Genomic DNA, 27,051 nt, shown 5'->3' on the forward strand with positions numbered 1-27,051 from the left:
TCCGAGAGGAGCCCTCCTTTCCGCCTCCTCCGCGTCATCCCAGAAGTGGCAATGAAGACGCTTTTCACGAACCCAAAGAATCAACTCAACACCGCAGGGCTGGTTTTCACAAGCGGGTCGTGCCAGGCGGTTTCCCTTCTTTTTAGGGAAACCGATTGCAAAGAGGAGGCGGAAGGAGAAGCTGTTCCCTACCGGCAGCCCAGGCCATGGTGGGGCCCGAAGGCCACAGATGCAGGAGAGAGTGGGGGGGGGGATGTGTGTCTGCAGGACCAGCGCTTGCCGAGGAGAGCTGGGCTGGTGGCCGCAAGAAGGAAGGGCCCCCTTTGCTCAGCAGGGTCCACCCTGGTCTGCATTTGAATGGGAGACGACATGTGAGCACTCTTAAGATATTTCCTTCAGGGGACGGGGCTGCTCTGGGAAGAGCAACACCTGCCTGCTTGCCTGCAGAAGGTCCCCAGTTCCCGCCCTGGCAGCATCTCCAAGAGAGATGCCTGAGAGAGACTCCTGCCTCCAACCTGGGAGAAGCCGCTGCCAGTCTGTGAAGACAAGACTGAGCTAGATGGACCCAGGGCCTGACTCCGTCTATGGCAGCTGCCTCTGTGGGGCATGGGGAGAGAATGGAGTTGCAGGAAAAGGGGAGGCTGAATGGGGCAGACTCCACAGCACACCAGGGACGACCCCCCCCCGCAGCCCCCCGCTGCATTTCGGACATGCAAGGTGGTGCTCAGCCCCAGCCAGAAGCCACTACCCCCACTCCTGACCCCTAACTAAGCCAGCTCTGCAGTTGCTCCCGGTCCTCGGAGGAGAGAGACTCTGGCTCACAGAACTCCCTTCTGCAAGGACTTCACCGTGTTTGCTGAGCTCTCTGGGCCTGGCTTTTTTAAAAAAACCTGATTTGGGGGGTTGCAGTCCTGTGGGGGTGCGGGGGGGGGCTTAAATGATGCCTCCTCTACCCAAAAAGACACAAGGAGAAAGTATGAGGCAGAACCAACCTGCCACCTGCACATCAGAGAACCCAACAGGGGCTGCCTCTTTCCCGTAACACACGGAGCAAAAGGGGCCGTTAACCACCCACCTCCTCCGCCCCGTTGCCCCCCCAACAGGAAAAGCCCCCCCCCCAGCTCCAGCCAACCTGGCCCACCACCTTCCCAAAACAGCCCTGGGGCTCCCCCTTGTGGCAGCTTTGCCCACTGCACTCCCTTTTTGCCCCCACACCCCACACAGAGTCCTCCGTGCTCTACAGCCTGGAAGAGACCCTGCAGCTGCAGCCAGGCCGCCCCCCCCCCCCCCCGCCCGTGCCTGGGGGCTCCCTTCGCCCGTCACTGCGCCAGGGCACCCAGAGGCACCGGCACACCACGTGGGCGCCTGGCCGCTGCCCGCACGACACCCGCTGCTTCCACAGGGGCAGGCGGGGCAAGGGGGGGGCCTTGGCTCAGAGGCCCCCGGGAGCCACCCCCAGGCCCGGGCCAGGAGTGCAGCGTGAGCCCTCCGGAGCCCCCCCGCCAGAGCAGCCTCCTCTCCCACAGCCCGCCGCCTTGTCGGTCCGCCTGCCTGCCTGCCACGAGGTCACACAAGTCCAGGGGTGCCGACTCCCCAGCCCACCTGCAGCTGGGCTACCTCCGGACGGGTTTCTGTCACGTCTCCCTGGCAGCGGGGGGGGGGGGCGGCATCTACTCCAGCCCCCCAGTGGCCATTCCCCACGGTTGCTGCCTCTCCCAACTAGTATTCAGAGGTACTCTGCTTCAGGAACTGGAGGCTCCACGTTGCCATCTCGGCCTTGGCGAATGGCAAGTCCCCCGATCCGCCCCAGAGGATCCCCCCCCCCAGGCGTCCGGGCTCTCTCCCCCCCTCCCCCGCCGGCCCACAAACGGTCAGGCCAAGGCCGTCTCCATGAGGTAATGTTTATTCCGTCCCATCTCTGCCTCCGTACAATGCCCCATTCTCTCTCCCCCCTGGGCTGCCCTCTCTCGGTTAACGGATGGACTCACAGGAGCAGGAACAAGCGCACAGAGGGCCACGGGGGGGGGCTGCCCCCTACATGTGGGGCTGGAGTGGGGGGCCCCTCTTGCCGGTCCACACAATGCGCTGCCCCCCTTTCTGAGCACCCTTCCTCCTCCCCGGACAGCCCCTCCTCCTCCTCCTCCTCCTCCTCCCCCCAGGCTGGGACCTGGGAGCTTCAGCTGCATCCAGCCAGGGTGGGGGGCGGCAGCAGCGGCAGCAGACTCAGGCGGCAGCAGCAGCGGCAACAGCAGCAGACACAGGCGGCTTGGAATGGGCCAAGAGGAAGGAAGGCTGTCCTTGGCGGTCAGGTTCCCACGGCAGCATCCAGCTGCCTCTCAAGTGGGGCCGTTGGTCTGGGTCCCGGGCGATGGGCCGCCCTTCTCAGCAGACGCTGCGAGGAGAAAGACCAGAGAGGTGTTGTCAGGGGTTGCCTCCAGGCAGGCCTCCCAACGGGTGCGGCAGCGGGCTGTGGGAGGGGGATGCAATCTGTGCGTGCCCAGAGGCACCCCCGGCACTGCTCCGCCACATGCGCCAGGCCACCAGAGGGCTCCAGGAAGCCAACAGGCAGGGCAGGAAGGCAAGAGGCCTGTGCCCCAGCCACGGGTGTGGAAAGGTAGACTGCTTCCGCAACCTGGAGGCTCCACTGAGATGTCACGGTGAGCAGACATCTGGACAAGCCCACTTTCCTCCATGCGTTTATCCAACCCGGCGGGGGGAGGGGGGGCTCCCAACTGTTGAGCCTCCAATAAATTGAGGCTGGGGGTGGTGGGAGGTGTAGTTTGGCCACATCTGTGATCCAGGAGGGCCTCAGAAGAGCCGTGCTGGGTCAGACCGGGATGGGGGGGGGAGGGGGGAAGGGAGGGCTCCATCCAGGCCACCCCCCCTGCTTCCAATGGGGCCAGCCAAGCCCTGGCATCGGGGCGGGGTGGGAGATTTCTTCCTTCATTGGGGAGGGAGCTGCTCCCCGCCAACCCCAAGCAAGCACCAGGGAGCCCCGATCGCCTGAGGCCGGTTGTGGGGTCCCTGCACACGTCCCCAGCCCGCCCTGGAAAGGGTGCGCAGGGCAGGGCGCCAGCGCCAAGGCAGGATCCGCTCACGCACCCAGCTGGTGCTTCTCTTTGGCCTCCGCCCGCTCCTTGGCATCAAAGTACCAGACCGTGATGGCGTACCTGAGGAGAGGAAGCACAGAGCCCTCAGCAGGGAGCGCCCTGGGGCCGAGGGGCCGCTGGCTCCGAACCCCCCCGCACCGCCACGACCCGCCAGGGAGCCACCCGGCATGCGTGCAAGAGAACTCCCCCTTTCCCATTGGGGCGCTGAACATCCTGCAGAAATCAGCCAGCCAGGATCTGGGCTCTCGGGCCAGCCTGGGAAATTGGCTCCCCCAACTCCCAGACAAAAGGAGGGCTGCTTGGGGGAGGAAGCAGAGCACTCTGCACACGCTCAGGGGCTGCTCTGCTACACACATGCTGCAGGGCTCCGGTGGTTTGGGAGGCTGTGCCGAAACCCAGGAGGCTCTCAGAACCCAGCTGGCTGTGGCGACAGAGCCACTCTGTGTATGCTCAGGAGCACTGCTCCACAGGTCTCAAGGGCAGCTCCCTGCACCCCTGGGTCTCAGGAGCGGGTGAGAGGCCTCCCCCCCGCCCCGCTCAGCACCCCCTTACCTGGTGGCGTAGGCTGGCTTCACCTCATGCGGGTTGCGCCGGTCGGACCAGAAGAGGAGCAGCCGGTCAAAGATGGGCTCAATGTTGGCAACGGCCGGCCGGCCCTCGGGGTAGATCTGCAGGATGCCGCCGTGGACCTGGGGAAGGCAGAGGCGCAGGAGAGGAGCCGTGGGCAGAGCGGCCTAATCAGCTGCAGGGCACCCCACACAGGGGCTGCAGCAATGGCAGGGGAGGCCACGGGGGGGGGGAGCAAGGGGGCACCCTCCGGCTCACAGCTGAGGGCCAGGCCAGGCCATTCCCCCGCAGAAAGGGGGCCCCATGAGGCCATCCAGGGCACAAAGGATCAGCAGCTTGGTGGAGCGGGGAGGGGGGGCAGTGTGTGGACCAAGCCCCCGCAGAGGCTGAGATACAGACCCTGCCAATGACTGGTGCCCTGGACGGGAGTGTGCAGTCGGCAGCACACTGGCTTGGGAGCTGGGAGACCATGGCGGTTCACGCCTCCCCCGGCCCCAGCGCATGTGCACACATAAAAAGCTGCCCCCCCCCAAACCAGGAAGCTCTCTGTGGCGGCAGTTCACTCCTCCTCAGCCCAAATCCACCCATGTTCAGATGAAGACAGTTCAGGAAAAGCGGCCAAATTAATCCACAGACCACCCCACCAGAGAACGGCTGAGCCTCAGCCAACCATCTCTGCTGGTTCACACTAAGGCAGCACTTAAGGGGTTAAAGGAACACCCCCAGCGGAACTGAGATGCAGGACAGAGAAAAGAATGTTCTCTTTTGCACCACACAGAACTGACCTGTGGAATTCCCTGCCACAAGATGCGCTGGTGCCATCAGCCTAGACGGCAGCTTCAGTCTATTGCTGGCTGTTAGCGAGGATGGTTAGATCAAACCTCCATGTTCAGAGGCAGTCTACAGAAGACTGTTGCCTTGGTGTGCTGCTTGTGGGCTCCTCTAAGGCACCTGGCTGCCCTCTGTTGGGAGCAAGATGCTGGCCTGATTTTTAAATAACCTGATGTGTTTTCCAGCAGCCAGAGGAGTGTCCTGCCACTGCTAACTGGGCAAAGAGGCACTTTTAAAAGTGGTCATCCTCTTACATTTGGCAGGGGGAGAGCAACTGGCCCTCTCCAACCCCAACACAGCATCCCTCCAGGGGCCGTGGTCTCCTTTAAGGTTTCTTTTTAGACTACGAGTCCTTTGGGAGAGGGAAGCTTTTCTATGCAAACAGCATTGAGACGTTTTGTGGGAAAGCGCTATATAAGTATTTGTAACGAGTGCCGTAGCGTACACCCAGGACCTCGGCTCATCACAGGCCGTCCCGAGATGGCCCCTGTCTGCACCCCCCACCACTGTGTCTTTGATTCCTGTGGCCAGGAGGGCTCCTGGCTACCTCCATGCCCAGAAACCCTGTGCTGGCTGGTTTGTGGTACTCTGGATATGCTCAGGTGCACACTTACCTTTCATTTTCAAAGTATCACTTCTCACATCCCCAGAGTGAGCCCCACGCTCTGCTATGACCTTCTGCCCTCTTTCGTGAGCAAGGAACCGTACCCCAGAGTCCGAGCCTCCCCCCCCCCCGCAAGGACCCCAGAGGTCTCGGCTGTCCAAGCTAAGCTAATCCGAGGGCAACCGTCCTGAGGTCCCGGGATGTTATCAGACTACCACTCCCATCACCCCCAGGCACTGGGCAGCCTTTGGCCATTGCGGCAGTGGGGGGTGAGGGGTGCTGTAGTCCGACAACGTATTTAGGGACAACCCCCCCCCCCCGCCAGGCTGGGCAACCCTGTGCTGATGCAACTCCAGTGCCCAGCAGGATCTCACATGCCGGAGGGGAGGGAGGGGGTGGAGGGGCAGGGCGGGGGGGGGGGAGGTGAGGGCTTCCACCCGGCAAGGGAGGATTTGTGCCATGCATGAGACTGGGGGTGGGGGCAAGTGCAGGGGAGTGCCCCCCCGCCCCCCGCCCCCTAGGAGCACCTACCTTGCTGTCCCATTGCCGGTTTAGGTAATAGATGCACGTGACGCAGCGCCCGTCTCGGTGGGGGTTGTCCACGTGCCGGACGTATCCCATGCCGTTGCCAGGGTAACATGCCACCATGGCCTGGAGGGGAGGGGGGAGGAGAGAGGAGGGGGCTCACTGCCAGGGAGAGGGCTGGGCAGCTCACAGACCCGCCGATGCTCCCCCGCCCGAAAAGTGGGTCCAAAAAATGGGCCCAGCCCCAGATTCCGCTCAAAGCAACCCCAGGATCTGTGGGCATGTTGCCGACTGGGGGGCGAGCCTGCCCTGCCCTTGGGGGCTTCCCTGCACCCCCCCCCACAAACCCCCCTGCCAGGGGCCAGGACAGCAGCAGCAGAGTCGGCAGGCCTGTAGCTTTCCCAAGGGAGGAGCAGGCAACATGCAGTGGGGAGGGGACATGTGGGGAGAGAGAGAGAGAGAGAGACACACACACACACACAGAAGGGGCAGCACACACAGAGGGGATCGGACGTGCTCCGTTCCTAAAGGAAACAGCATTTCTGAGAGCTTACGCCACTGGGCATGGCAAAGTGATGTGAGAAAGGCCCTCTGCACATGCTGAGTAGGGTCCACATACTGAGCACAGACCCCACGGGGCCTTGAGCCTCCATGACCCGAGGGCTTGAGCCCCATGGCCAATGTACCGCCCCCCAAGTTCAGCCGAGACCACCAGAAGCAGACACTAGGACCCTGCAGGCACCTCTAGGGATTCTCCACCTCTGCACCCCAGTTGTCTTCCCAAGGAAATGTCGAAGTTTGCACCACCACCACCGAGTGCCACGCAGAGCCACCCTGCAAGGCAGAGACCCGAGCCAGCCGTTGATACAGCCTCGGACCCAGCTCATTACCCCTCAGACGCTTTTTGCTCCGATAATATCGAGATGCAAGGGCTGCAGATAGTTTCTCCACAGCGATTAAAAATCACTCTGCACATGCTCAGAGGCACCCCTTTTTTGCTGAGTTCTGGGGTCGGGACCATTAAAAAAGGCAGAAGGCGTCAATGGACGGAGAGGAATCTGGAGCTGTGCTTGAGAGATGGGGAGGGGGCAATGGAGAGGTCAGGGGTCACCTGTGGGTGGCCCATTTGCAACAACAAAGGCTTAAGCAGGAGGGGGAGGGGAGAGCGTGGCCAGGGAGTGGGCAAGGGGCCACCCACCGTGCCAACTCTGCCCCCTCCCCTCTTCAGAAAAGCCAAACGGAAATCTCTCAAGCGGCTGCACGGAAATAATCCAGGGGCTGAAATGCCATCCGCGCCGGCCGCCCGCTGGCAAAAAAGCTGCAGCCAATCAGCGCAGCAGGAGGGAGGGAGGGAGGGGGGAGCTGCCACAAAGACACACACACACACACACACACACACACAGCGCCCGAGGAGGCTGGTGCGTCCTGTTCCCTCTGTGCCTGGGCGCACCGAGGACACCGAGTCCCCGTGACGCAGGATCCGCTCCCAGCCCAAACTGAGCCTTCAGCCCACGTGGGATGCTCCTTGCAGGGTCACCCGAGGACAGGAGCCGGCCGGAGGAGCTCCAAGCGCCCCCCCCCCCGCCCGCTGCACTCCGCAATTGCAGCGGGCGCTTCCGAGAGCTCCACGGAACTAACACACACACACACACACACACACACACACCCCTTGGGCGGGAAAGAGGCTCCCTTTTGGGGGGCGGGGGGCGCGAGCAGCACTGCTCCCTGGCAACTGTGGGGACGCCGCAGAAGGGGCAGCGGGCAGGCCAGGCTGCCGAAGGGCTCCCCAGGCGGCCACGAAGCAGCCCCCCCCGCCCCGCCCCAGCCCCAGCCCCACCAGCTCCCCGTGCCGAGTCCGGAGACACCTGGGCTGCGCCAGCCTGGATCTCAGCGGAGGGCCGGCAGCCCTTCCAGAGCTGGGGCCAGGCCGCAGGCACCCTGCCGTCTGGCCCCGGGAGGGAGCCCGGGAGTCCTGGTGCCTTGGCCCACTCAAAGGGCTACCGGCAGCAGCAGCAGCTGCTCTCACAGCCCCCGCCAAGGCTGGCCTTGCAGGCCGCCGCGGACACCCTCCCAACCAGGCTGAGGGCCAGTTCCCAGGATGCTCTAGTTTCAGCCCACAGGGGCTCTGGGGGGGAGAAGCCCCACAGCTCCGCCAGCCAAACTCTGCCCCTTCATGGCCTTCTCACAGCATGGGAAGAGGAACCCAAGAGTTCTGAGGCATCCCCCCCCCCACACACACACACTCCCAGCCAATCATTTCTAGGGACTGAGGCTCAAACCAGTCCGCCCCACACACAACTGGCCAAACAAACCCCATGCAAAGAATGCTGGGGGTGCAGGTCTCCGGCTGCCTGCAGCTTTGCGGCTCCCCACCCCAAGCAGCCCCTGGAGCGCCTTGCACAGCCCAGCCAGCCCTGAGCAGGAGGAGGCCAGCTGGAATTCCAGGAAGAGCCGGAGCCGGGCCGGAGTCTTCCTGGAACCCTGAGCAAGCCAGTCGGCCTGTGTCCCCGGCCAGCCCCCAAACCCCAGCCAGTCCTTGGGAAAGCCAGGCGGGAGAGGCCAGCTGCCCCACTGCAGCCTGTGCAAAATCGCTTTGCCCAGAAAATAGGAAAAACCACCCACTCCCCGAAGCAGGAAGCAGACGGGCCCTGGACCACCTGCCAAGGGGCCCCCCTGCTTGGTAACAATCCCTCCCCAAGGCCACCCCCACAGCCTGGTCACCTCTGACAGGGAGCCACTCCACCCCAGGGGCACAGCGTGGCAATGGCCCCGCTGGGGGAGGGAGGAGTCAAGCCTAAGGGTGCCTCCAAGCACCCACCCACCCACCCACCGTGTGCCTCCCTGCCCCATGGAGCCACCAGCCCCTTGTGCACACGTGCGCACACACAGCTATCTGGGGGGAGGAGGAGGAAGAGTTTGCAGAAGAGAGAAAGCCTGAAGTGGAAGCGCCTACGTGCCAGCTCAAGACAGCACAAAAGGGCCAAGAGGACTCTGGGAGAAGAGCTGGCTCCACCCCAGAGTCAGCCGCATTGCACTGATGCTGGGAAGGTCCGCAGGTGAAAGGGAAGCCAGCCAGATTCCGGGCTCAGGGTTGCTGGCGCAGAGAGGAAACGTTCTCCACAGGAAACAACAGCCATCGGTCAGGGATCTGCTGCCGTTGCCTAGACAAGCCGAGGAGGCCACGGAAGCCGCTCTGCCCGCCCAGGGCCATCAGCGCAAGGAGCAAGCCGGCCCGGAAGCAACGCTTGCACCCTCAGCTGAGAGGTGCTGGGAGCAGGCTGTGTACTCTCAATTCAAGGGTGAGCGCTCCACACATGAGAGCCAGCGTGGTGTAGTGGTTAGAGTGGTGGAATAGGACCGGGGAGACCCGAGTTCAAATCCCCATTCAGCCATGAGACTTGCTGGGTGACTCTGGGCCAGTCACTTCTCTCTCAGCCTAACCTGAGAGAGAAGTTGTGAAAGAGAAACTCAAAGGGTTGTTGTGAAAGAGAAACTCAAGTATGTAGTACACTGCTCTGGGCTCCTTGGAGGAAGAGTGGGATATAAATGTAATAATAATAATAATAATAATAATAATAATAATAACAACAACAACAACAACATGCTCAGGAGCACCGTGACCTCTGACATCCTGGGTCAAGCCTTGACACCTCAGACAGGCTCACAGGACAGACTCCAGCTCAGCTAAGCCTCTCAAGGCCTGGGGGGGGGGCAAGCGGAGGTTCTCCAGCTGCCCTTGAGTGACAAACAGTGTTCCCTGCCACCGGGACACCCAGATGTTGTTGACTACAACTCCCATCATCCCCAGCCAAAGGCCACTGCAGCTGGGGATGACAGGAGCAGCAGTCCCCTCTGGGAATGCCGGTGGCAAGGAACACTGCCCACAGCCCACATCTCCCCAGCAGCCATTTACAGTGGCCGGGGGCATCAAAGAATCTGGAACAAACCTGGACTGGGAGTCAGGGAAACAGGGTAGCCGAGAGCCTGTTTCCACACAAGGCAGGCCAGAGCAGCAGCTGGGGAGAATGCAGGTCCTCCGGGGGCTGCTGCGGCTGCCTTCCGGGGCCGCCTGTCCTGGGCGAGGAGGACACCTGACCTTGGCCTGGGTCCAGCCTTCCAAGGGAGCCTTAGGAGGAGCAAGCCAGCCCCAGGCTGCTGCTGCTGCTGCTGCCACTCCACTTGCTCCGCAAAACTAGGGCAATCCTGTTATCGCCCGCCGGCTGCCATGAAGGAACCTTGTGCGGATCTGGCACACCTTGGCGCTTTGCCTGGAAGTGATGCAGGCCAGCGCCCTCTCATGGCTCAGCTCTTGGGCCCCCAAGGCTAGCCTCGGCTAGGGCTGGGGGACCCCACTCGGAAGCTGTTCCTTCGGCGCCCTTCCAGGGCTCCACTCCCGCACGAGCAAAGACAAGCGGGGGCCGAGCAGGGCCCGGCCCTCAGGTGCCCCACCCTCTCCTTGCCCTCATCATGCAGCAGCTGCTGGTCGGGTCCTGCCTGCGCTCTGCTCCCGGGAAAGTGGAAGAGACCCCGCAAGGAGGAGACTGGGGGAGAAGAAGAACCCGCCCCGGGAGCCATGAGTTCGCAGCTCTCGGCTTCACGCTGGGAAGCAACTGGCCTGCGGTGCAGCAGTTCTCCGAGGCTTCCTGGGGCACGCAGCCTCCTCCAGGGCGGGCAGCGCTGTCCGGCCTCAGCAGACCCAGGCCACCCGGAGTCCCAGCCGCCCTCTCTGCTGCTGCTGCTGCTGCTGAGGAGGAGGAGGGCATTGGCGCCCACCTCACCCCCTTGGCAAGGGCCTTTCCCAAACACTTCAGCTGCAGGAGAAGGCGACTCTCACTGGCAGGGCTGCTGGGGAGTTGGGGAGACAGCTGAGGCCCCTGGGCTCCGAATATAAACAGTGTCCCTGCACAGACACAGACCCGGGCCAGGGGGTGGAAACGACCCTCCGGGCATCACAGAGCGGCCAGAAGTGGGCTCCTGCCACGGCCTCTGCCCACAGCTTGGGAGCCCAGGCCCTCCCCTTCAGTGCCAAGATGCGCAGCGCAGGGTTCAGCAAAAAGCCCCCTTCCTTCCAGGGGAGGCTGCCCCTAAGCCTAGGTGGGCAGCGATGCAATGGCGGGAGAAATGCACTCTGCACACACACAGAGGCACCCTCCCCTCTCCAGCCTGTCGCTCTGGCTTCAGGCCCTGCCTCCAGCCGGGGCCTGCCTGCCTGCCTGCCTGGCCCCAACTCCGCCTCACCTTGGTCCTGCCGTTGATGTGGTAGCTGCCCAGCTTCCCAGCGCAGTGCAGGATGAGCTCGTCTAGGCGCGCCATGAGGGTGCCGATGGCCTGGCAGCCGGGCTCCCGGCCTTCCACCCAGGCCACCTGGTCTCCGCGGATGCTGTGGGCGGGCACCGTCCTCTGGCTGACCAGCTGCCCGTCGCGGAACTTGCCGCTCTGCTGGAGGCCCTCCACGTCGGCCAAGACCTGGGCGCCCAGAGCCTCCCCCAGGAAGGCGTCCTTGACGCAGATGCCGTAGAAGTCCAGGCAGGGCACCACGTAGTCCAGCGCCAGCCGGCCGACGGGCACGCGCTGCGGGCTGCTGGGGTCCGGAGCCGCGGGGCCCCCCGCCGCCGCCCGGTGCTTCTTGGCAGGACCTTCGCCGCCCTCCGAGTCCCCGGGGCCCGGCGGCCTCCGGCGCTTTGGCTCCGGGTGTCCGTTCAGGGCCAAGAAGAGAAGCCCCCCGACAGCAGCGGCGGCGGCCGCCCCCCCTTCGCTCTCCCGCAAGGGCGGCGGGCAGCACGCCTCCCTGGCCACCGGGCCCAGCCCCAGCTGCCTCTCCCGGCCCATGTTCTGGCAGGGCAGGGGGCCTACGGGGTCGTCCGAGGGGCGACGAGGCGACTCCTCCATGCCATCATCATGTCCCCTGGCCAGCCGGCGGGGGCCGTCGCCATGGCGCGGCCTGGTCTGGCGCTGGCAGCGTGGCGGGGGCCGGCGGCGACGGCAGGAGGGCAACGCAGGACGTCACGGGAAGGGGCCTTGGTGGCGGGGGGCAGCCCCTTCTTCGCCCGGCAGAGAGGGCGCGGGGGGCAGTGGGCGCCGGCAGCGCTGCCAGGAACGTCTCGGCGGCGGCCCCTGGACGGCAGGGGTGGGCTGCAGACACGGACGCGGCGGCTGGAGAGAGAGGGCAGGCGCGGCGGCACAGGGAAGGCGTCGTTGTCGCGCACCCCCGCCCCGAGGCCACGGGGATGGGCAGCGCACTCACGCCGGCTGCGGCTACACTGGGGAGCGGCCTCGAAGCGCCTCCTCACACGCTGGGCGGCGGCGGCGGCCTCTGCACCTCTAGCTCCCGCGGCGGCAGCAGCTCCCCAGGCTGGCCCCGCAGCAGGAGGAGGTGGCGGAGGAGGATCCAGACTCTCGACGACGCGCCGCGGCGGACTCGCTGCTGCTGCTGCTGCTGCTGCCGCCGCCGCCTCCCCCCGGTGGTGGGCGGGACGCGCTCCCCAGCCCAAGCCGCACAGGCGGGCGGGCAGCGAGCGAGCGGGAGGGGGGCCCGGGGGTGGGGAGGCCTCCTCAGCGCTCCCCGCTCCTGCCCGGGCCACGGAGACGGCGGGCGGCGCCCTGCTTGCTGCGGCCGGGCAGGCGGCCGGCCGGTGCAGCAGATCCTTTTCTTCCCCGGGAGATTTTCTGAATCTGTGCAAGGAAGGGACATGCGCCGTACGAGCGAAGGAAACTGCTTCCTGTTTTCTGCCCACAACTCCGGTACCACTTTCTTAACTTCTTCAAAACGGGAAGAAAGCAAAGCCAAATTTTGCAGAAAAGCAGCGGGGTGGAGGGGGGCGCTTTGCTTGTATTACTTTGCACCCAAACTACTGGAGGACAAAGAGGAAAAGACTACAGTGGTGCTGCTGAAGGCAAATTTGAAGTGCTGTGAAATGCCTAGAGAACTGGCGAGAAAAGAGCATGCTCAGTCTCTCCATCTGTAGCCAGTGCCCTTACCCTGAAGATACTTCTGTGTGAGACACTCTGATCCTCTCCTGCATGGCGTGGTTTTTAAATCTAAGCTGCTGCTGTTCGCTGTATCCGGCAGCATTATCCAGTGCTGTTGGATTCCAAGCTGCAGACGTTCCCCTTTCGTCTACGGTTGCCACCGGCTCATCTGGTGGCTATCCCTGTTGAAATAAGAGCCTCCCCAACTCTGGCAACTTTTTAAAAAGGTACTGAAGACACATTTGTTCACCCAGGCTTTTAATTAGATTCACAGTATTGTTGGGTTTTTAAATGATTTTAATGTTTTAATCATTTATCGTTTTGTTTTATTTGTAATGTTTTTGTTGTACACCACCCAGAGACACAGTTTTGGGGTAGTATATAAAGATGTTAAATAAATACAATAAGTTTCAGTGCTGTGGCAAGAATTTTTTATGGGTGCTGTAAGAAAATAATTGTGCAGTATCCCAGGTTTTTCATGGGTGCCATTTTCTCATGGACAAGAGGATAATTTTGCAGCGTGCTGCAGGATTTTTCTAATGCCCAAGAACATGAGTTTTCAGCACTCTGTAAGATTTCAGTACCATGGCAAGATTATCTCATGGGTGCCGTTTCCTCATGGACAACACCTGAAGGTCACTCTCTGCCATCCCAGGGCAGGTCCCCACCATCCAAGGCCAATGAGCCAGAGGCCTGTCCCTGAGCTGGGTTCCAACTAGGGTAATGGCTCCTTCAATCGTGTTTATTTTGTGTCCCGCTTGGATATTTTATTGCTTGCTGCCAAAAGAACCTCCCTGTGGAACTGAGTAAGACACTTGGCAAACAAACAGTAAGACTACCTCCAAGGCTTCTGTACAAAATACCAATATACTTTTTTAACCGGTAGGGGGGCAGCTCAGCAGACACAAGCAAAGATGGAAAGGGGGTGGTGTGGGAAGAGATCAGGTTGTTGTTTTTTGCAGATATAAAATTAGAGATTTATAGAGTAAGCCATACAGAACCTCCTAAGCATAACAATGTTCTGTATGGGGGAGACTGTTTGCATTTCAAAAAAAGCAAGTGGTTTCTAGTGCTTATGATTCCAGATATGTGCTTGACAGTGCGTGGGTAACACCTCCTCTCTCTGTGTGTGCGCACGCATACTGTTTCCAGGGTCAGGTTGGTGCCTCGGCCCTTCCCCGAAGCAGAACCATGCAAATGAAGCAATGGCGATCTTTGCCTAATTTATACAGGTTGCACAATCCAGCTCTGCTTGGTGGGGAATCTGAATTTTAAACACAGAACAAAGAGGGCCCTATCCTGAAGTCCGCTTCCTATTTCTGGCAGCAAGCTGGACATTGCGCCTGGAGGCCCCCTCGGCACACACATCTCCCCCTCCTCTGCCCCCCCCCCGGCTAAACAGGGCAAGGGACACGCAAGCCTGTGAGAGTCTGCATGGCAACCGGGATGCTTCTTAGGGCACGACTCTCTTGCCTGTCATTCCGCCACTTGGCCAGCACAGACACGCCACAAAAGGAAGAAACACAGCACTGGACTCGAACTGGAAAAAAAGATTTGAACACTTTATGTAGGAGAATAAATTTCACAGCCTTAAACTGGAAGGAATGTGCATTTAAAGAAAAATCAAGACACAGTAGGATCTGAATTATAAACTGCTTGGTAACAGCTTGTCCCTCAACTACAGATTAAAAGCAGCCCTGTCAAAACTGCCCCCGTCCTCGACAAGGCCCAAGGGAGACCCCCGAGAACCAGAGAGACACGGCCCACCCAGAAGCACCAAGAGGTGGCGGGAGGGGCATGTAGAGGGGGAGCAGGAGACAGACACAGTGACAGCAGATTTCTGCCCCTGAGACAGTTATAATAAATAATGACGTTAAACACTTAAACAGAAAAGGATATCCAAGCAATCTCCTTCTGCCCCTTCCTCGTGGGCCATTGCGGGGTGGCGGTGGAGTGAGAAATGAAGTCTGCCCACAGGACCTTTCACCAAGCCAGGCAGGCCTGCCCAGGGGCCCTACCTGCCTCCCGCCTCATCTCATTGCTGTGGATCAAAGAGGTGGGGCAATAGCTGTGGGGCGGGGGCAGGAAAGGGGGTCCTCTCAAACTAACCAGCAAGGCATGCAAGTGCCAGTTCCAAGATTCCAGCAAAAGGGGACCGGGGGGGGGACGGGACACCAGAGGCATCAAAGGTACCTCTGGCTCCTAACAGCAGCGTGGGTTGCTTCTCTCTCCCCTGCCCCCCATCCACCCAAGGGCTGTGCTGCCTGCAGGCTTGCCATTTGTTGAGTACCGCACAGCTTTACCTGATGAATGGCCAGCTTGCAGGCACCTCGGGGAAGGAGCCACCCAATCGCCTGCTAGGAAGCAGGAGCAGCTGCTTTGGGAGCCCCCACCTCTTTAGGAGTCCCCACTCCTGGGCGGGAGACAGGAGCAGAAGCACAGCTTGCTCTCTCCACCCCCTGCCCTGCCCCCAAAGTACCTGCCAGGTGGGGCGGGGTGAGATTCTTCACTCACAGAGGTAGAGGTGCTCTTCCCACCATGCACACAAGCGTCACACGTGGGGGTATGTCCTCATAAGGGGATTCCAGCAGAAACCAGAGTTTCAACTTCCTCACCTCGCACCAACTTAGGGGGAACTTGCAGCAGCAGCAGGAGCAAGGAGGCCTCTTCGCCCCACTTTGGTTTTGCACGGGACACACTTGAGCCCTTCTTCGGTCTGACCAGCACATCTTAGCACAAGACCTGGCAAATCGTTCTTCAGGATGTAGCCGCTCTGAAGCCCAGGGCCAAGGAGAGCAAAGCCCCCAGAAGAAGGTCTGGCACAGGGACGGGAGGGAGCCAGAGGTCAGCACCTCCAGGCTAGGAACTGGCCTCCCTGGAAAGTGCAGGGAGAGAACTCTCAGGAAGAGGCGGGCGCTCGAGAGAACGCCCCGTCCAGACTCCTGGGCCTTAAGGTCTCACAGGTGTCTCTCAGCGGAGCCTGGTCAAAGGTTTTAAGGCCCAGGGGCGGAGGGTATGTTGCAAAACTTGATGGGAATCTGAGCTAACACGAACAGGTGTCTGGAGGGAAGTAAATACATGGCGTTCCTACGGGACAAAAGGAGACTGGATCATAAAAGCAGTGGATACTTCTCTGTCGATGCAGACATCTTAGCACACGCTCTGACCAAAGTGGGAACATCTAGCAGGGAGCACGCCTGCCATACTGATTCAGCCCGTGCGCACATGCACATGAACACACACACACACACACCCCCCAACAAACATCCTTTCCCCATAAGCTGGGATCACACCCCAAAGTGGTAAAGCCACAAATGCCCCCCTCTCAGGCCTGGACACTACCTGCTGACTGCAGTCCCAAGGAGGGGAGCGCAGAGGGCCCACAAGTGGCTTCTGGAAAATCGAGAGGCACCCTCAAAAGGTGCACAGGGAAATGGGGGGGGGAGTACCTGGGGACAGAAACAAGGGGACGGACGGACGGACGGACACACACCCCAACCGGATTTGGTGTGAAGGCAAATCCAAAATGGACCCCACACTGAAGCAGTGAGCCCCAGAGATGCTACTTCAAAAGGGGCCATCTAGAATATGTCGCAGGCAGAACATTCTCATATAGGGATCCGAGTGGAACCAGCCCCTGGTCCACTGGGTAAAGCAGCCCCAGGCGGCGGCAGCAGCACCACCAGAGGACCCACGCCAACCTCTCCTAAAAGGTGGAGGGCAGGGGGAGGACGATGAAGGGGGAAATAAATTTAAATGCCCCCAAAGTGACCCAACCACCCCCTTCCTCACCCCGCCCCCAACCAGAATCACGTTTCGTCATGAAGACTGAAGCAGCCATGGAGTGCAAGAGAGACAACTACAGAAGCCCGGGAGGGTCAGACGCCTTCAGGGCCTCTCCTGCCGGGCGCGATCATGAAGCCCGCTGGCCTTGAAACCGTCACAGTCATGTGTGCCAGAAGGGGGCTCGGCAGTGACAAGGGAAGCTGGAGCCCCCGCCGCGGACGGTCACCTGGGGACTGAAGCCGCACGGCTTCGGGCCAGGAAGAGAAAGAAGGCAGGAGGTGGCGGCGGCGGCGGCGGCAGCACAGAGATGGAGCAGGCGTCCTGGGAAAGCAGGAGGGCTTCAGCCAAGCCGAGGCACGTAGTCCTGGGGGGCAGAACGGAAGAAGGTGCTTCATACAGCCCTGGTCCAGAGAGGCCGAGTTCCAGCACTGAGAGCAAGAGGGAGGAGAAAGGCTCAGAGAGGCTGGCTGGCCGGCCGCCTGGAGGAGAAAACAGACAGACGGGTCTCGCTTGCCTCCCACCCTTCCTCTTCGCTCTACAGACCCCCGGCCCCTGGCCCAGAGTCCTTCCAACCTGCAGCCCAGTTCAGGGCGGCAGGCAGGCTCCAGCCACCTAGGATGGCCTCGAACCCCAGCGGGGGGCGGGGGGAGCACGGCAGAGAAGAGGGTGAGGCCAGAGTGCCTCAGCCGTGTGCCTTTCAGAAGCCAAATGGGGCGCACCATTCTTCCGCTGGCAGAGCTACCCCAGGCTGCCCCCCCCGGCTCGTTTCACCAGCCTGATTTAGGGGGAGAAGCTGCCTCTGACAGAAAATGCGGCTGCTCTGCTTCATGGGGAGCCACCCCCACCCCTCAGAGATCAGCCAAGAGATCCTGGTCGGCCTCCTTCGCACCAAGGCAGGAAATCTGTTTCCATGCGACTGTGGACTGCCGCTGGGAGAGCCCCCCACCCCACCCCAAAGGCACCCAGGAGAACCGCTGGCATCGCCTTCACTCCGACAGGCACATTTCCAGAGTGCAAGGAGGGGCTTTGTTGGGGGAGACTCCATCATATGAGCCTCCACCTGCAGGGTGGGGTGGGAGTCACAGAGTACAACAGAGTCAGGCCAGTACTAGGCTACTCTGACTGGCAGCGGCGGCCGAGGGTTCCAGGGCAGGAGTCTTTGCCAGCCCTGCCTGGGGAGGCTGCTGCCAGGGACTGGGCCTGGGACCTTCTGCATGCTGAGCAGAGGCTCTTCTGAGCATCCCTGGCGGGGAAGACCTTGCAGCAGGCCGCACTCCCATTCAGTCACCCGCCCCCAGTTCCTGTTTGCCGCTGCAAGACTGGGAGGAATCCAGTAGGACAGAGGGGAGGTCAGTGGTTGACCCAGAGGAGCTAGGAGAGGAATGGGGAGCAGAGAGTCCTCAGGAGAGGCAGCCCAAGGGAGAAACAGGCAAGTGCTCCAGGCACAGACGCACCCTTGGAACCATGGGCAGAGCCGAGGAGCGGGCAGGAGTCAGGGCTCCCTTGCAACTCAGGCCTCCTCCTGCAGTCTGGAGAAGCAAGTGCACCCACTCTGGAAGGGACACCCACAGCCTGAACGTTTGGCAGTGAATGTACCCCATCCCTTAGAGGTCTGACCCATGGCCTCCCCGGCACAAACCTGGCCATCACTGCTCAGCACCAGCGAGAACTAGGGGTGGTCAGAGCTGCCGCTCAGGACACACACACACACACACACACACACACACACACACACACACACACAAGGGAAGGGTCTCCCTCTTGTGTACATCGGCAAGGGGGCCAGCTCAGCAGCACTCCAGCCTCCCCCCCCCCCCCCGCGCCCGGCACCTTGCAAGGCGGCTTCCAGGCATGCGCAGACTTCCGCCCTAGCAGTTGCATTGCTGCCTGGTCTGTGCCTGGGTCCCGCGCGGCTGCCGCAGCTGCCGCAAAGAAGCATCGCCGTACTGGATGCCCGAGCCCATCCTCTCCGGGTCAAGTTCGCCTGGTGGGGGGAGAAGGAGGGGAGAAGAAAGGAAGGCCGAGTCACGAGCGCCCCCGGAGGTCTGTCCATCGCCACTTTCCGCAGCCAGCCCTCCCCAACTCTGCCTCTTAGCAGCAGACAGGACCTCAAAGGACAGGCCTGGAGGAAGGCCCGCCTCTCCCAGCACCCCGTCCGTGCCAGGGCCCTGCTGGCTTCCCCTCCATCCCTCGCTACCCCCTGCCCCAGCTGACCTCCCAAGCCCACCACTTCGCTCCCCACCTGTGCTCCTCCTCCAGCACCCTCAACCACCAGGAGGTCTCCTGCTCCCTTATGCAACTCTGCCTTTTCTCCCTTCCTGCCCCCCAAGGCCTACACCTGCCTCCCAGAATGCTTGGGGGGGGGGGCTCTAGGTCCACCCTGACAGCCAGTTAGAGGAAGCTGGACCACAGCGCAGCAGCAGGCATTCACATCCCCTTCCAGCTGATCAGCTCTATGAGGCCACAGACATTCGAGGGCAAAGCTGACACACCCACACAAACACCCCAACACGAGGGGCACGCCCTTTCCTCCGGGAGTCAAGCAAGAAGCGGCCAAGACGCACCTGACTCGATTTTGTTCAGTATAGTCCGTGCACATTTCAAGAAAGCTTCTTCTACATTCTCTCCAGTCAAGGCGCTGGTCTCGAGAAACATTAACTCTGTCGGGGGGGGGGGGGGACAGACAGACCCAGCGTAAGCCCCAGAGGGCTCCCCAGAGGCTCCTGACCGATCCATGTGAAACGGGATGCTGGATGAGGCAGCATTGGCCTGATCCCGCAGGGCTCTTCGAAGGGGACTGCAGTGATGGCTCGCTGAGCCCCCTGCCTGCCCCCCTGCCCACTTCTCTCAGATGTTACCGTTTTCCTGAGCAAAGCGTGAAGCCTCCAGAAAGGTGACTTCCCGGTCAGCATCCAGATCCTTCTTGTTCCCACAGAGGATGATGACAATGTTGGGGCTGGCCAGGGTCCGGGCATCGGTGAGCCAGTTGGTCAAGGCGTTGTAGGTCTCTCTGCTGCAAGAACCCAGAACTGGGAGGTAGGCTGCAATCCCGTCAGCAGAGGACAGAGAGGCAGCCGGCTTCCGCCGGTGGGCTGGGGGATTCCACAGCTTGTCTCCAGCACCGCAGAGGGAACTCCCATCACCCCAGCGGCTGCCCCAGCGCCTCCCACGCCACCACCAACCCAGCTGCTAACTCTCCTGCACTGGCTGGCTGGGGCCTTGCTACCTTCCTCCAAAAGGGATCAGAACCCCACAGGCTCCAGCAGCCCCTGCCCTGCCCAACCTCGAGGGAGGGGCGCAGCTGCAGAGACTCACCTGGTGATGTCATAGACCAGCAGCGCCCCAGCGGCTCCCCGGTAGTAGCTTCTCGTGACTGACCTAAGAGAGAGCAAAGATTCCGCTGGACATGGAGGGAGGACCTCAATGCAAGTCCTTTAGTGGCCCAGGCCACTTGGGTCCGCTCCAGGCCAGCAGGCCTCCTTCCTTCCCCTCCACTGGGGTTTCTGTGGAATCCTGGAGCTCCTGTTGGAAGCTGGCAGCCTCCGTCCCCAGCACACAAGGATTCAGAGTTGGACATGGACAGGGGAGCGGCACTGGAAGTCTTGCAAATAGAACATGCACCTTTCAACCTGGACAGCCATTCTCTCTTTGTCTTGGTGTTTGGGGTAGGAGAAAGAGGACAACCACCACCGATTTTTGGCAAACTGAAGGTTTTGCAAGTTCACCTGCAATGGTATTGAAAATCCTGCCATGCTGGTGAAAACCAGGTCCCTAAAATCTGGAGTCTAGAAGCATCCAAGCCTCTCTGCCCATATTCTTCCTGCTTTGGCACGGATCCTGCCGTCAAAAAGCATCAGCCAGTACTATACAAGAAAGTGCTACAGTCTGTCCAAACAGCCCTACTCTCTCCTCTCGTCCCTCCCACTCTCCAGCAGGGTTCTCTCTAATTTTTGTCATCTGTGTGCGGAATGAGTTTTGTTCTGGGAGGCAGTGTCAAGGCAGTGTGCACGCACCATGTGCATTCAGAGTGGGACCTTCCTGATTCAACCTGAGCAGGATCTAAAATTAACTGAGCGGACATCAGAAAACGAGTCAGCGCGTGCACGCTTTAGAGGGAACACTGCTCTCCAGGCCCAAGACTGACCAACTGGCGCCATCTTCCAGTTCCTGCTTTTCCTGGAGCACAGACTACAAAGGCAAGCCACCCTTTCAGCAAACATGGGATCATCTCCTTGGTGCATGATCTGGAAACCGTAGCTGGCTCGGCTGCCCAGAGCATGCTGCCCCCACTGCCCCACACTCCACGGGGACTCTTTCCCTTACCTGAAGCGCTCTTGCCCAGCTGTGTCCCAGATCTGGAGCTTCACCGTCTTGCCACCAACGTTCACCACTTTCGAGCCAAATTCCACTCCAATTGTGTGGTTGGAATCCTGCTTGACTGCAGAAGTGCACAGAAGAAAGAGAAACATAAAAATAAGCAAGGGGGAGAGGGCACCAAGAGCCACAGGAGGGCTGAAGGAACAGCAGTTCAGAAATCAGAAGAGTCAGCAGTCTCGGGAGGAGCAGGGAAGGATCTACACAGAACAGCCTCACCACACATGAGGTTGGAGATTGTGAAGAATCATTGAACACCAGGGCCTAGCAGGATGTGGGCAGGCCAAAGGGGCAGTGGGTTGGTGGAGGAAGGGATAGATGGTGGCAGGGTGAAGGGGAGGAGGGAGCGCTTCACGTCAGGTGCTGCATCCCCAGCAAGTGGACGGAAAGCAGGCCTCCTGTGGATCTGCTCTGCAGCTCGTTGCCACACAGGAAGGAAACGGGGGCCTTTGCCTTCCACCTCCAGCCCAGAGGAGTGCTCTGCAAGCAGAAACAGACTACTGTCAACAGAGACAGCAAGGAGAGAGAAAGAAGGAATTAATCAGTATCCTGCCATCCATCTTCCCTCAGTGAAGGGCAAGGCACAAATGCAAGCAGAGCTATCAGAGGCTAGAGACAAAAAGAGAGTCAGGCAAAGAGAACAAGAGTCGAGACCCTTGGATGGGAGGTGAATGCTGGACACCACGAGGTGGCTGCGGGAGAAACGGTAGCATCCACGCATGGGAGTCCGGCCTCCTGTGGGGCGGAGGAGCGCGGCGCCCCACAGAACACCCCCACTCTTGCCTCTGCCAGGGACTCAGTAGCAGGCGCCCTCAGGCAAGCTTCGGTCCATGATTTAACAATATGCACCTTTTGGGCAGGGCTGTGCTTCATTTTCAGTTGGCTTCTATTGCTAATGCTTTCTTGTGCTTTCTAATTTTAATAACCAAGCACAAAATAAATACAATCTAAACAATACATCGATGCAATCGAGAATTGTAAAGTTATGCCTGGCGTGTCATCCTGAAGCAGCAGCCCGACTCACCCCCCAACTATTAGCTCAGATCTGGTGGATGCCAGCAAGGCAAGCCTTCCCTCCATGGGTCCTTCCACCCTCTCAGATGTGCATGAGCCACGAGAGGTCTTACAGATCACACATTAAACGCAGCGTTGCGTCTTTGTTTTAAGCAGCTTTGCAGGTTGATCAGGACTGGGACCACGGTATGTGGGGAAAGAATATGGGCCCTTTGCCCACCATGGGCTGGTCTGGAAAGAAATCTCCCCGACACAGCTATTAGGTCCAGGAAGGAAGGTTCTTTGGGTGCCCATCCCCTCGCCCTCCCACGGACATCTGCGCACCCCACCTTCTGCCCTCTGCTCCCCCGAAACAGCACGTTTCCTGTCAGCCCAGAGCCCAGAGGCAGGGCCCCGGCTTGGCCTGCAGAAGGGCCCCAGCTCAGTCCCCGGCAGCCTCTGCAGGCAGGGCTGGGAAAGACCCAGCCCATCTGACCCCCGGGAGAGCTGCTGCCAGTCAGTGTGGACACGAGGAAGCAAGATAGCCCAAGGGTCTGGCTCCGTGGAAGGCAGCTTCCCATCCACCGATGTGCTTCGTGGGAGGCTCAAGGCCACACAGCACTCACCCAGCCTACCAGACCAAACTTACATTTGTTCTCTATGAACTGATGGAGGAGGCACGACTTCCCAGTTCCAGCGCTCCCGATCACCAGGAATTTGAAGAGGAAATCTGGAGAAAGGCGGAGAGAGATGTCAACACAGTCTTGCTTTTAGTGCAACTCTTGCCTTTTATTCACAGTGTGTGAGCCACACTCCGGGGGCTCCAGTCAGAGGAAAGCCATGCAGACCGAAGAGCCAGCCCCTCCAGCAGCAGCGGCAGGGGGTGGGAAAGAACAGGCCGGGGGGCTTCCGAGGGAGCCGCCGAGAGGGCTGGAGAGAATGACCAAAGGCTGGATGCCCAGAGCTGAAGTCCAGCCCCCTCTGGGTGCCCAAGGCGGAAACCCCGCTTGGGAGGAAGAGGTCAAAGTCTCTGCCAGCAGCGAGGGGCCTGAGCAGTTCCAATGCCTCCCAGGGAAGAGAGACTGGAAATCCTAACCAGCTCCGGGACCGAGCTTTCAGAAAGATGCTCCTGAAGGCCCTGCTGTGTCTGACGGCTGCTGCCCACTGCAGGAATGCGCCACGTGAATGGCTTTGGCACCCCGGTCTAAAAGCAGTGCTCTGTGCTTACCCACTTATTGGGAGAGGAGCTTTCCTAGGCAAGAGCCAACTTCATAGGACTGGAAATGTCGAAGGTAATCAAAGACATGGGTTGCAACACACGGAAGGGGAGCTAAGGAAGGAACGAGGGTTGCGGGATTCTGCTGGGATCACCAGGGTTGCCTGAAGGCGAGGAGGAGGAGGTGCTTTTGGTGCACGCTGGAGATGTGCACCCTACTCGACCGCAGAACTGCACGCATGGTTCTTCTCCCACTCCCCTTTTAGCCTCACAACAGCCCTGTCAGCTAGGCTAGGCTGAGAGACAGCAACAGGCCCAAAGTCACACCATGACTTAGGGATCTGCAGCCAGGTCTCCCGGAAACGGGTCAGAGACAGTCACCCCAGGTCTCATTGCCTGTGTTCCGGGCAGAGCGTGCATGTGTTCCAACCACTCCTGCCACGCAGATCTGCTCATCTCTCTTCTCCCACCCACTACCCTCACTCACAAGCCACGAGGGAACCAGCCGGCTGTGCACCCAGCGCAGCGCCAGTGGCCTTCCTGCCACAGCCCCAAGAGCCTCACCACACGGCAGCGTCAGACGACAGGCATGCCCACAAAGGCCTCCCCTGGCCTGGCAGGTCCCCAGCTCTGAGTCCCGCGGCCTTCAAGCCCCTCGGAAGAACAAGTGCTCGCTCGCTCGGCCCCAGGTCCTCCAGAGCCTCTCCCTGCAGCCGTCTGGACACAACAAACTGGCCCAGAGATGCAAGTTTGGGGCGGGATAGAAATATATTTTAAATAAAATAAAACATAAATAAAAAAAACAACGCCATCCTGAGTGCTGGGCGCAGGAGGGACAAGCCGGCCAGCTGTCTGTGTGTGCCGAGGAAGGACAGCCTTGGTTTGCCCAGCAGCAGCCAGTGCCAAGCTGGCCCCGCAACTCGTCAGTGGCCAATGAAACCCCAAAGCAATTAGCCAACAGGGCCTCGAGGCCAACCTCCAGAGTCACCTGGCTCATAGGGAAACAGGCGCTCCCTAGAAGAATCAACACCACTGCTTGAGATAAGCCTTGCCTCTGTCAACAGAACTATCTGCAGCTCAAGATTTCTTGTCCCTTCACCTTCCTTGTTTGTTTACTAAGAAAATATTTGGGGAGCAGCTGCCGCAAGGTTAAGTGGGAGGCAATCGAAGAAAATGTTTTGCCGTCCTTCAACACACACACACACACAGCAGGAGGACAAGACCTCAGAGAGAGGAAGAGCAGAAATCTCCATCTAACGGAAGGGGTTTTGCCCACAGAGCCTTCAGGGGGCCATCCTGGCAGATCCCAGGAGAATCTAGCAGTTGGCTCTGCCCTAAGAAAAATCCTCTGGCAGTAGGCTGCTGACGTGTTGGGGTGGCACAGAGCTCCTTCTTCTTTGCTGTAGGACACGTAACGGGGAGCCTGGCTGTTCATCTGACATTTGAAATCATTCGCTCGCAGCTGCAGACTTTGGCAAACATGTTCCCGCTGAAGGCAGCCCACACTTTTGTCACTTATGAGAGCCACCAATTGCTCATCCTCTCCATTCTTCTAGTGCTCCCCCAAGGACTCAGCAGGGCCACTTCACAAGGCACATTTTCTAACGTGGAAGGTGCCGCATGCATGGGGCAGAGGATGCTGGCCTTCATGGGCAAACAGAGCCACCGGCCATAGGAAATGTGCAAAACTGCTCTCTTAAACGTGTGGGGTTAAAAATGCACAATACATACTGCATTAACTATGCCCCCAAGGAGGAGGCTTAAGTGTTACAACACACTGACAGGACCCTTTTGCACCATACATGCTCTGGGCCCAAAAGAGAGTGCATCGAGGCATCTGGGAAGAGCATCTATGTTCCAAGTTCCCTCCCTGGCAGCATCTCCAGATAGGACTGAGAGACCCTCCTGCCTGCAACCTTGGGGAAGCTGCTGCCAGTCTGTGAAGACAATACTGAGTTAGATGGACCCAGGGTCTGACTCAGTCTATGGCAGCTGCCTATGTTCCTCCCTGCTTGCAAGCAGGGCTCTTAGGTGTCCTGATCTCCCATCCTCAACCGCCTGCCTTTCACAGTTCTCAGCGCAGCCATTCGCAGCCTTGGGCCATTTTGTCTGGGGGTGATGGGAACTGTAGTCCAGCCACATCTAGGGACACAAGCTGGGGGGGCCAGTCTAGCCCTTGGGGTGCCGAGTGAGATGTTCAACCCCACACGCATGCTAAAGCCCCTCCCGCGGTGGCGTGTGGTCGAGACCTCCTCCTGGGCCGCCGGATCCCGCTCACCGGCCAGGCAGGTTTTAGACGGGGGGGCGGAGGAGGAGGAGGAAGTCTCCCCCCCCCGGCCCGCCCGCTGCAGCCCCCTTCCCCGGCAGCAGGGAGGGATCCCTCCAGGACCAGCGGCGCCCCGGCGGGCTTGCCTTGCACGCGCCCAGCAAAGGCATCTGGCTTGCTCTGAGCCGGCGACTCACTGATGGGGGGAGCGAAGGTCTCCCACGCGAAGGCCGCCTCGCCCGGCTCCCCGCGGTTTGCCAGCCCGGGAGGTTGCCCGGATTCGGGGCTGGGGGGCGGCGGGCGAAATGCTCAGCAGCAGCAGCAGCAGCAGCAGCCGCCCAGCGGCCTTGCTTGCCCTGGAGGGGACCGGCCAGGGGCTCCTCCGACACGGCCTGCCTGCGGGGCCCTGGGCACGTCTCTCCGCCCCCTCCTGGTGGGGCGGCAGGGAAGCCCCTCCCCCTCCTCCTCGGCAGGGCAGGGGGGCTCCTTGGGGGCGGGGGGCTCTCCTCCCCCTCCTCTGGGTGATCCCGGCCTGCCCGGGGGGCCCACCGCCCCACAGCCGGCGCCGCCTCCTCCTGCGACCCCTCCCCCGCTCCCTCGGGGCCCCTTCCAGGGCGCCCATCCCGAGCTGCCCCACAGCAGCACCCCACCTATGGGGCAGCCCCTTCTTTACCATAGGTCTCAGACATGGCTGTGTCTGGGGCAGGGCGGGGGGCGGAAGGAAAGAAGGAAGGACCGGCAGCCCCCTCCTCTCCTCTCCTGAGCGCAGCTGCCTGGACCGACGGAGCCGGAGAGCCAGTCGCACAATATGGCGGCGCCCAGGGAACCGGCCAATATGGCGGCGCCCTGAGCGGCCCAGGCGCTTCCGGGTTGGCACTCTTCTCTCCCCACCCCTCCGCACGCAAGGCGGCGTCGCCCAGAGCCTGACGTCACACGCAGGGAGGCGGCTGGTGTGGGCTGCCGCGCCCCGCCCCTTCTCAAGCTCCGCCCCTTCCAACCCGACCCACCTTCTCCTCCTCCGTGCGCCCCTTGCGGCTCAGAGCGCGAGCTGCACCGCCGCGGGCAGCTGAGGCGAGAGGAAGGGCGAGGCGGGCCTTGCTGGCTGCCTCAGGAGGAGGAACCCAAGAGGAGGAGGAGGAGGAGAAGGAGAAGAAGAAGGAGAAGAGGAGGACTCGCTCGCCGAAGACCACCCCAGCCGCGCTGCCAGACTCCGCGAAGGGAGCGCCTAGCGCCCAGGCAGTGGCAGGAATTAGCGGGCTTCAAGCTCCGCGGCCACTTTGCCAGCGAAAACCTCTGAGGAGAAACTAGGTCGAGGACGAGCCTCCGAGGCACTGCCAGGAAGGGCTCCATGCCCAGCCTTGGACTTTGCCTCAACAATAATAGGAATAGTTTCTGAGGGAAGGCTGTCTTCAGGGCAGTGCAAGGAAGGGCTCCATGCCCAGCCTTGGCCTTTACCTCAACAATAATAGGAATATTTTCTGAGGGAAGGCTGTCTTCAGGGCACTGCCAGGAAGGGCTCCATGCCCAGCCTTGGACTTTGCCTCAACAATAATAGGAATATTTTCTGAGGGAAGGCTGTCTTCAGGGCAGTGCAAGGAAGGGCTTTATGCCCAGCCTTGGCCTTTCCCTCAACAATAATAGGAATATTTTCTGAGGGAAGGCTGTCTTCAGGACAGTGCAAAAAAGGGCTTTATGCCCAGCCTTGGCCTTTACCTCAACAATAATAGGAATATTTTCTGAGGGAAGGCTGTCTTCAGGACAGTGCAAAAAAGGGCTTTATGCCCAGCCTTGGCCTTTACCTCAACAATAA

At 60.6% G+C, this 27,051-nt stretch overlaps 2 protein-coding genes across 7 annotated transcripts; both read right to left on the reverse strand.

The window, feature by feature from the left end:
* Positions 1-1,887: 1,887 nt before the first annotated feature.
* Positions 1,888-12,293, reverse strand: EGLN2 (egl-9 family hypoxia inducible factor 2). Of its 3 annotated transcripts, XM_053266795.1 has the most exons (5): positions 10,876-12,285; positions 5,644-5,763; positions 3,663-3,799; positions 3,103-3,170; positions 1,888-2,392 (listed from the first exon to the last, which is right to left on the reverse strand). In XM_053266795.1, exons 1-5 carry the CDS (start codon positions 11,524-11,526, stop codon positions 2,337-2,339), a joined length of 1,032 nt encoding a protein of 343 aa, XP_053122770.1. In that variant the 5' UTR covers positions 11,527-12,285; the 3' UTR covers positions 1,888-2,336. The 3 variants fall into 3 exon arrangements, with proteins under 3 accessions (XP_053122770.1, XP_053122772.1, XP_053122771.1); XM_053266797.1 differs by lacking the exon at positions 5,644-5,763 and having other exon boundaries at positions 10,876-12,293; XM_053266796.1 differs by lacking the exon at positions 3,103-3,170 and having other exon boundaries at positions 10,876-12,292.
* A 1,854-nt stretch (positions 12,294-14,147) lies between these two features.
* On the reverse strand, positions 14,148-26,144 carry RAB4B (RAB4B, member RAS oncogene family). 4 transcript variants are annotated; one of them, XM_053266801.1, is made up of 8 exons: positions 25,915-26,144; positions 22,409-22,489; positions 20,716-20,830; positions 19,708-19,770; positions 19,251-19,405; positions 18,957-19,052; positions 18,223-18,376; positions 14,148-16,820 (listed from the first exon to the last, which is right to left on the reverse strand). In XM_053266801.1, the coding sequence occupies exons 1-7, from the start codon at positions 25,928-25,930 to the stop codon at positions 18,261-18,263; spliced, it is 642 nt and encodes a 213-aa protein (XP_053122776.1). In that variant the 5' UTR covers positions 25,931-26,144; the 3' UTR covers positions 14,148-16,820; positions 18,223-18,260. The 4 variants fall into 4 exon arrangements, with proteins under 4 accessions (XP_053122776.1, XP_053122774.1, XP_053122773.1 ...); XM_053266799.1 differs by having other exon boundaries at positions 14,148-16,756; positions 25,915-26,086; XM_053266798.1 differs by having other exon boundaries at positions 14,148-16,871; positions 25,915-26,086.
* Between the last annotated feature and the right edge of the window lie 907 nt (positions 26,145-27,051).

This window comes from Hemicordylus capensis, chromosome 7 (genome assembly GCF_027244095.1).
Source record: "Hemicordylus capensis ecotype Gifberg chromosome 7, rHemCap1.1.pri, whole genome shotgun sequence".
Taxonomy (NCBI): domain Eukaryota; kingdom Metazoa; phylum Chordata; class Lepidosauria; order Squamata; family Cordylidae; genus Hemicordylus; species Hemicordylus capensis.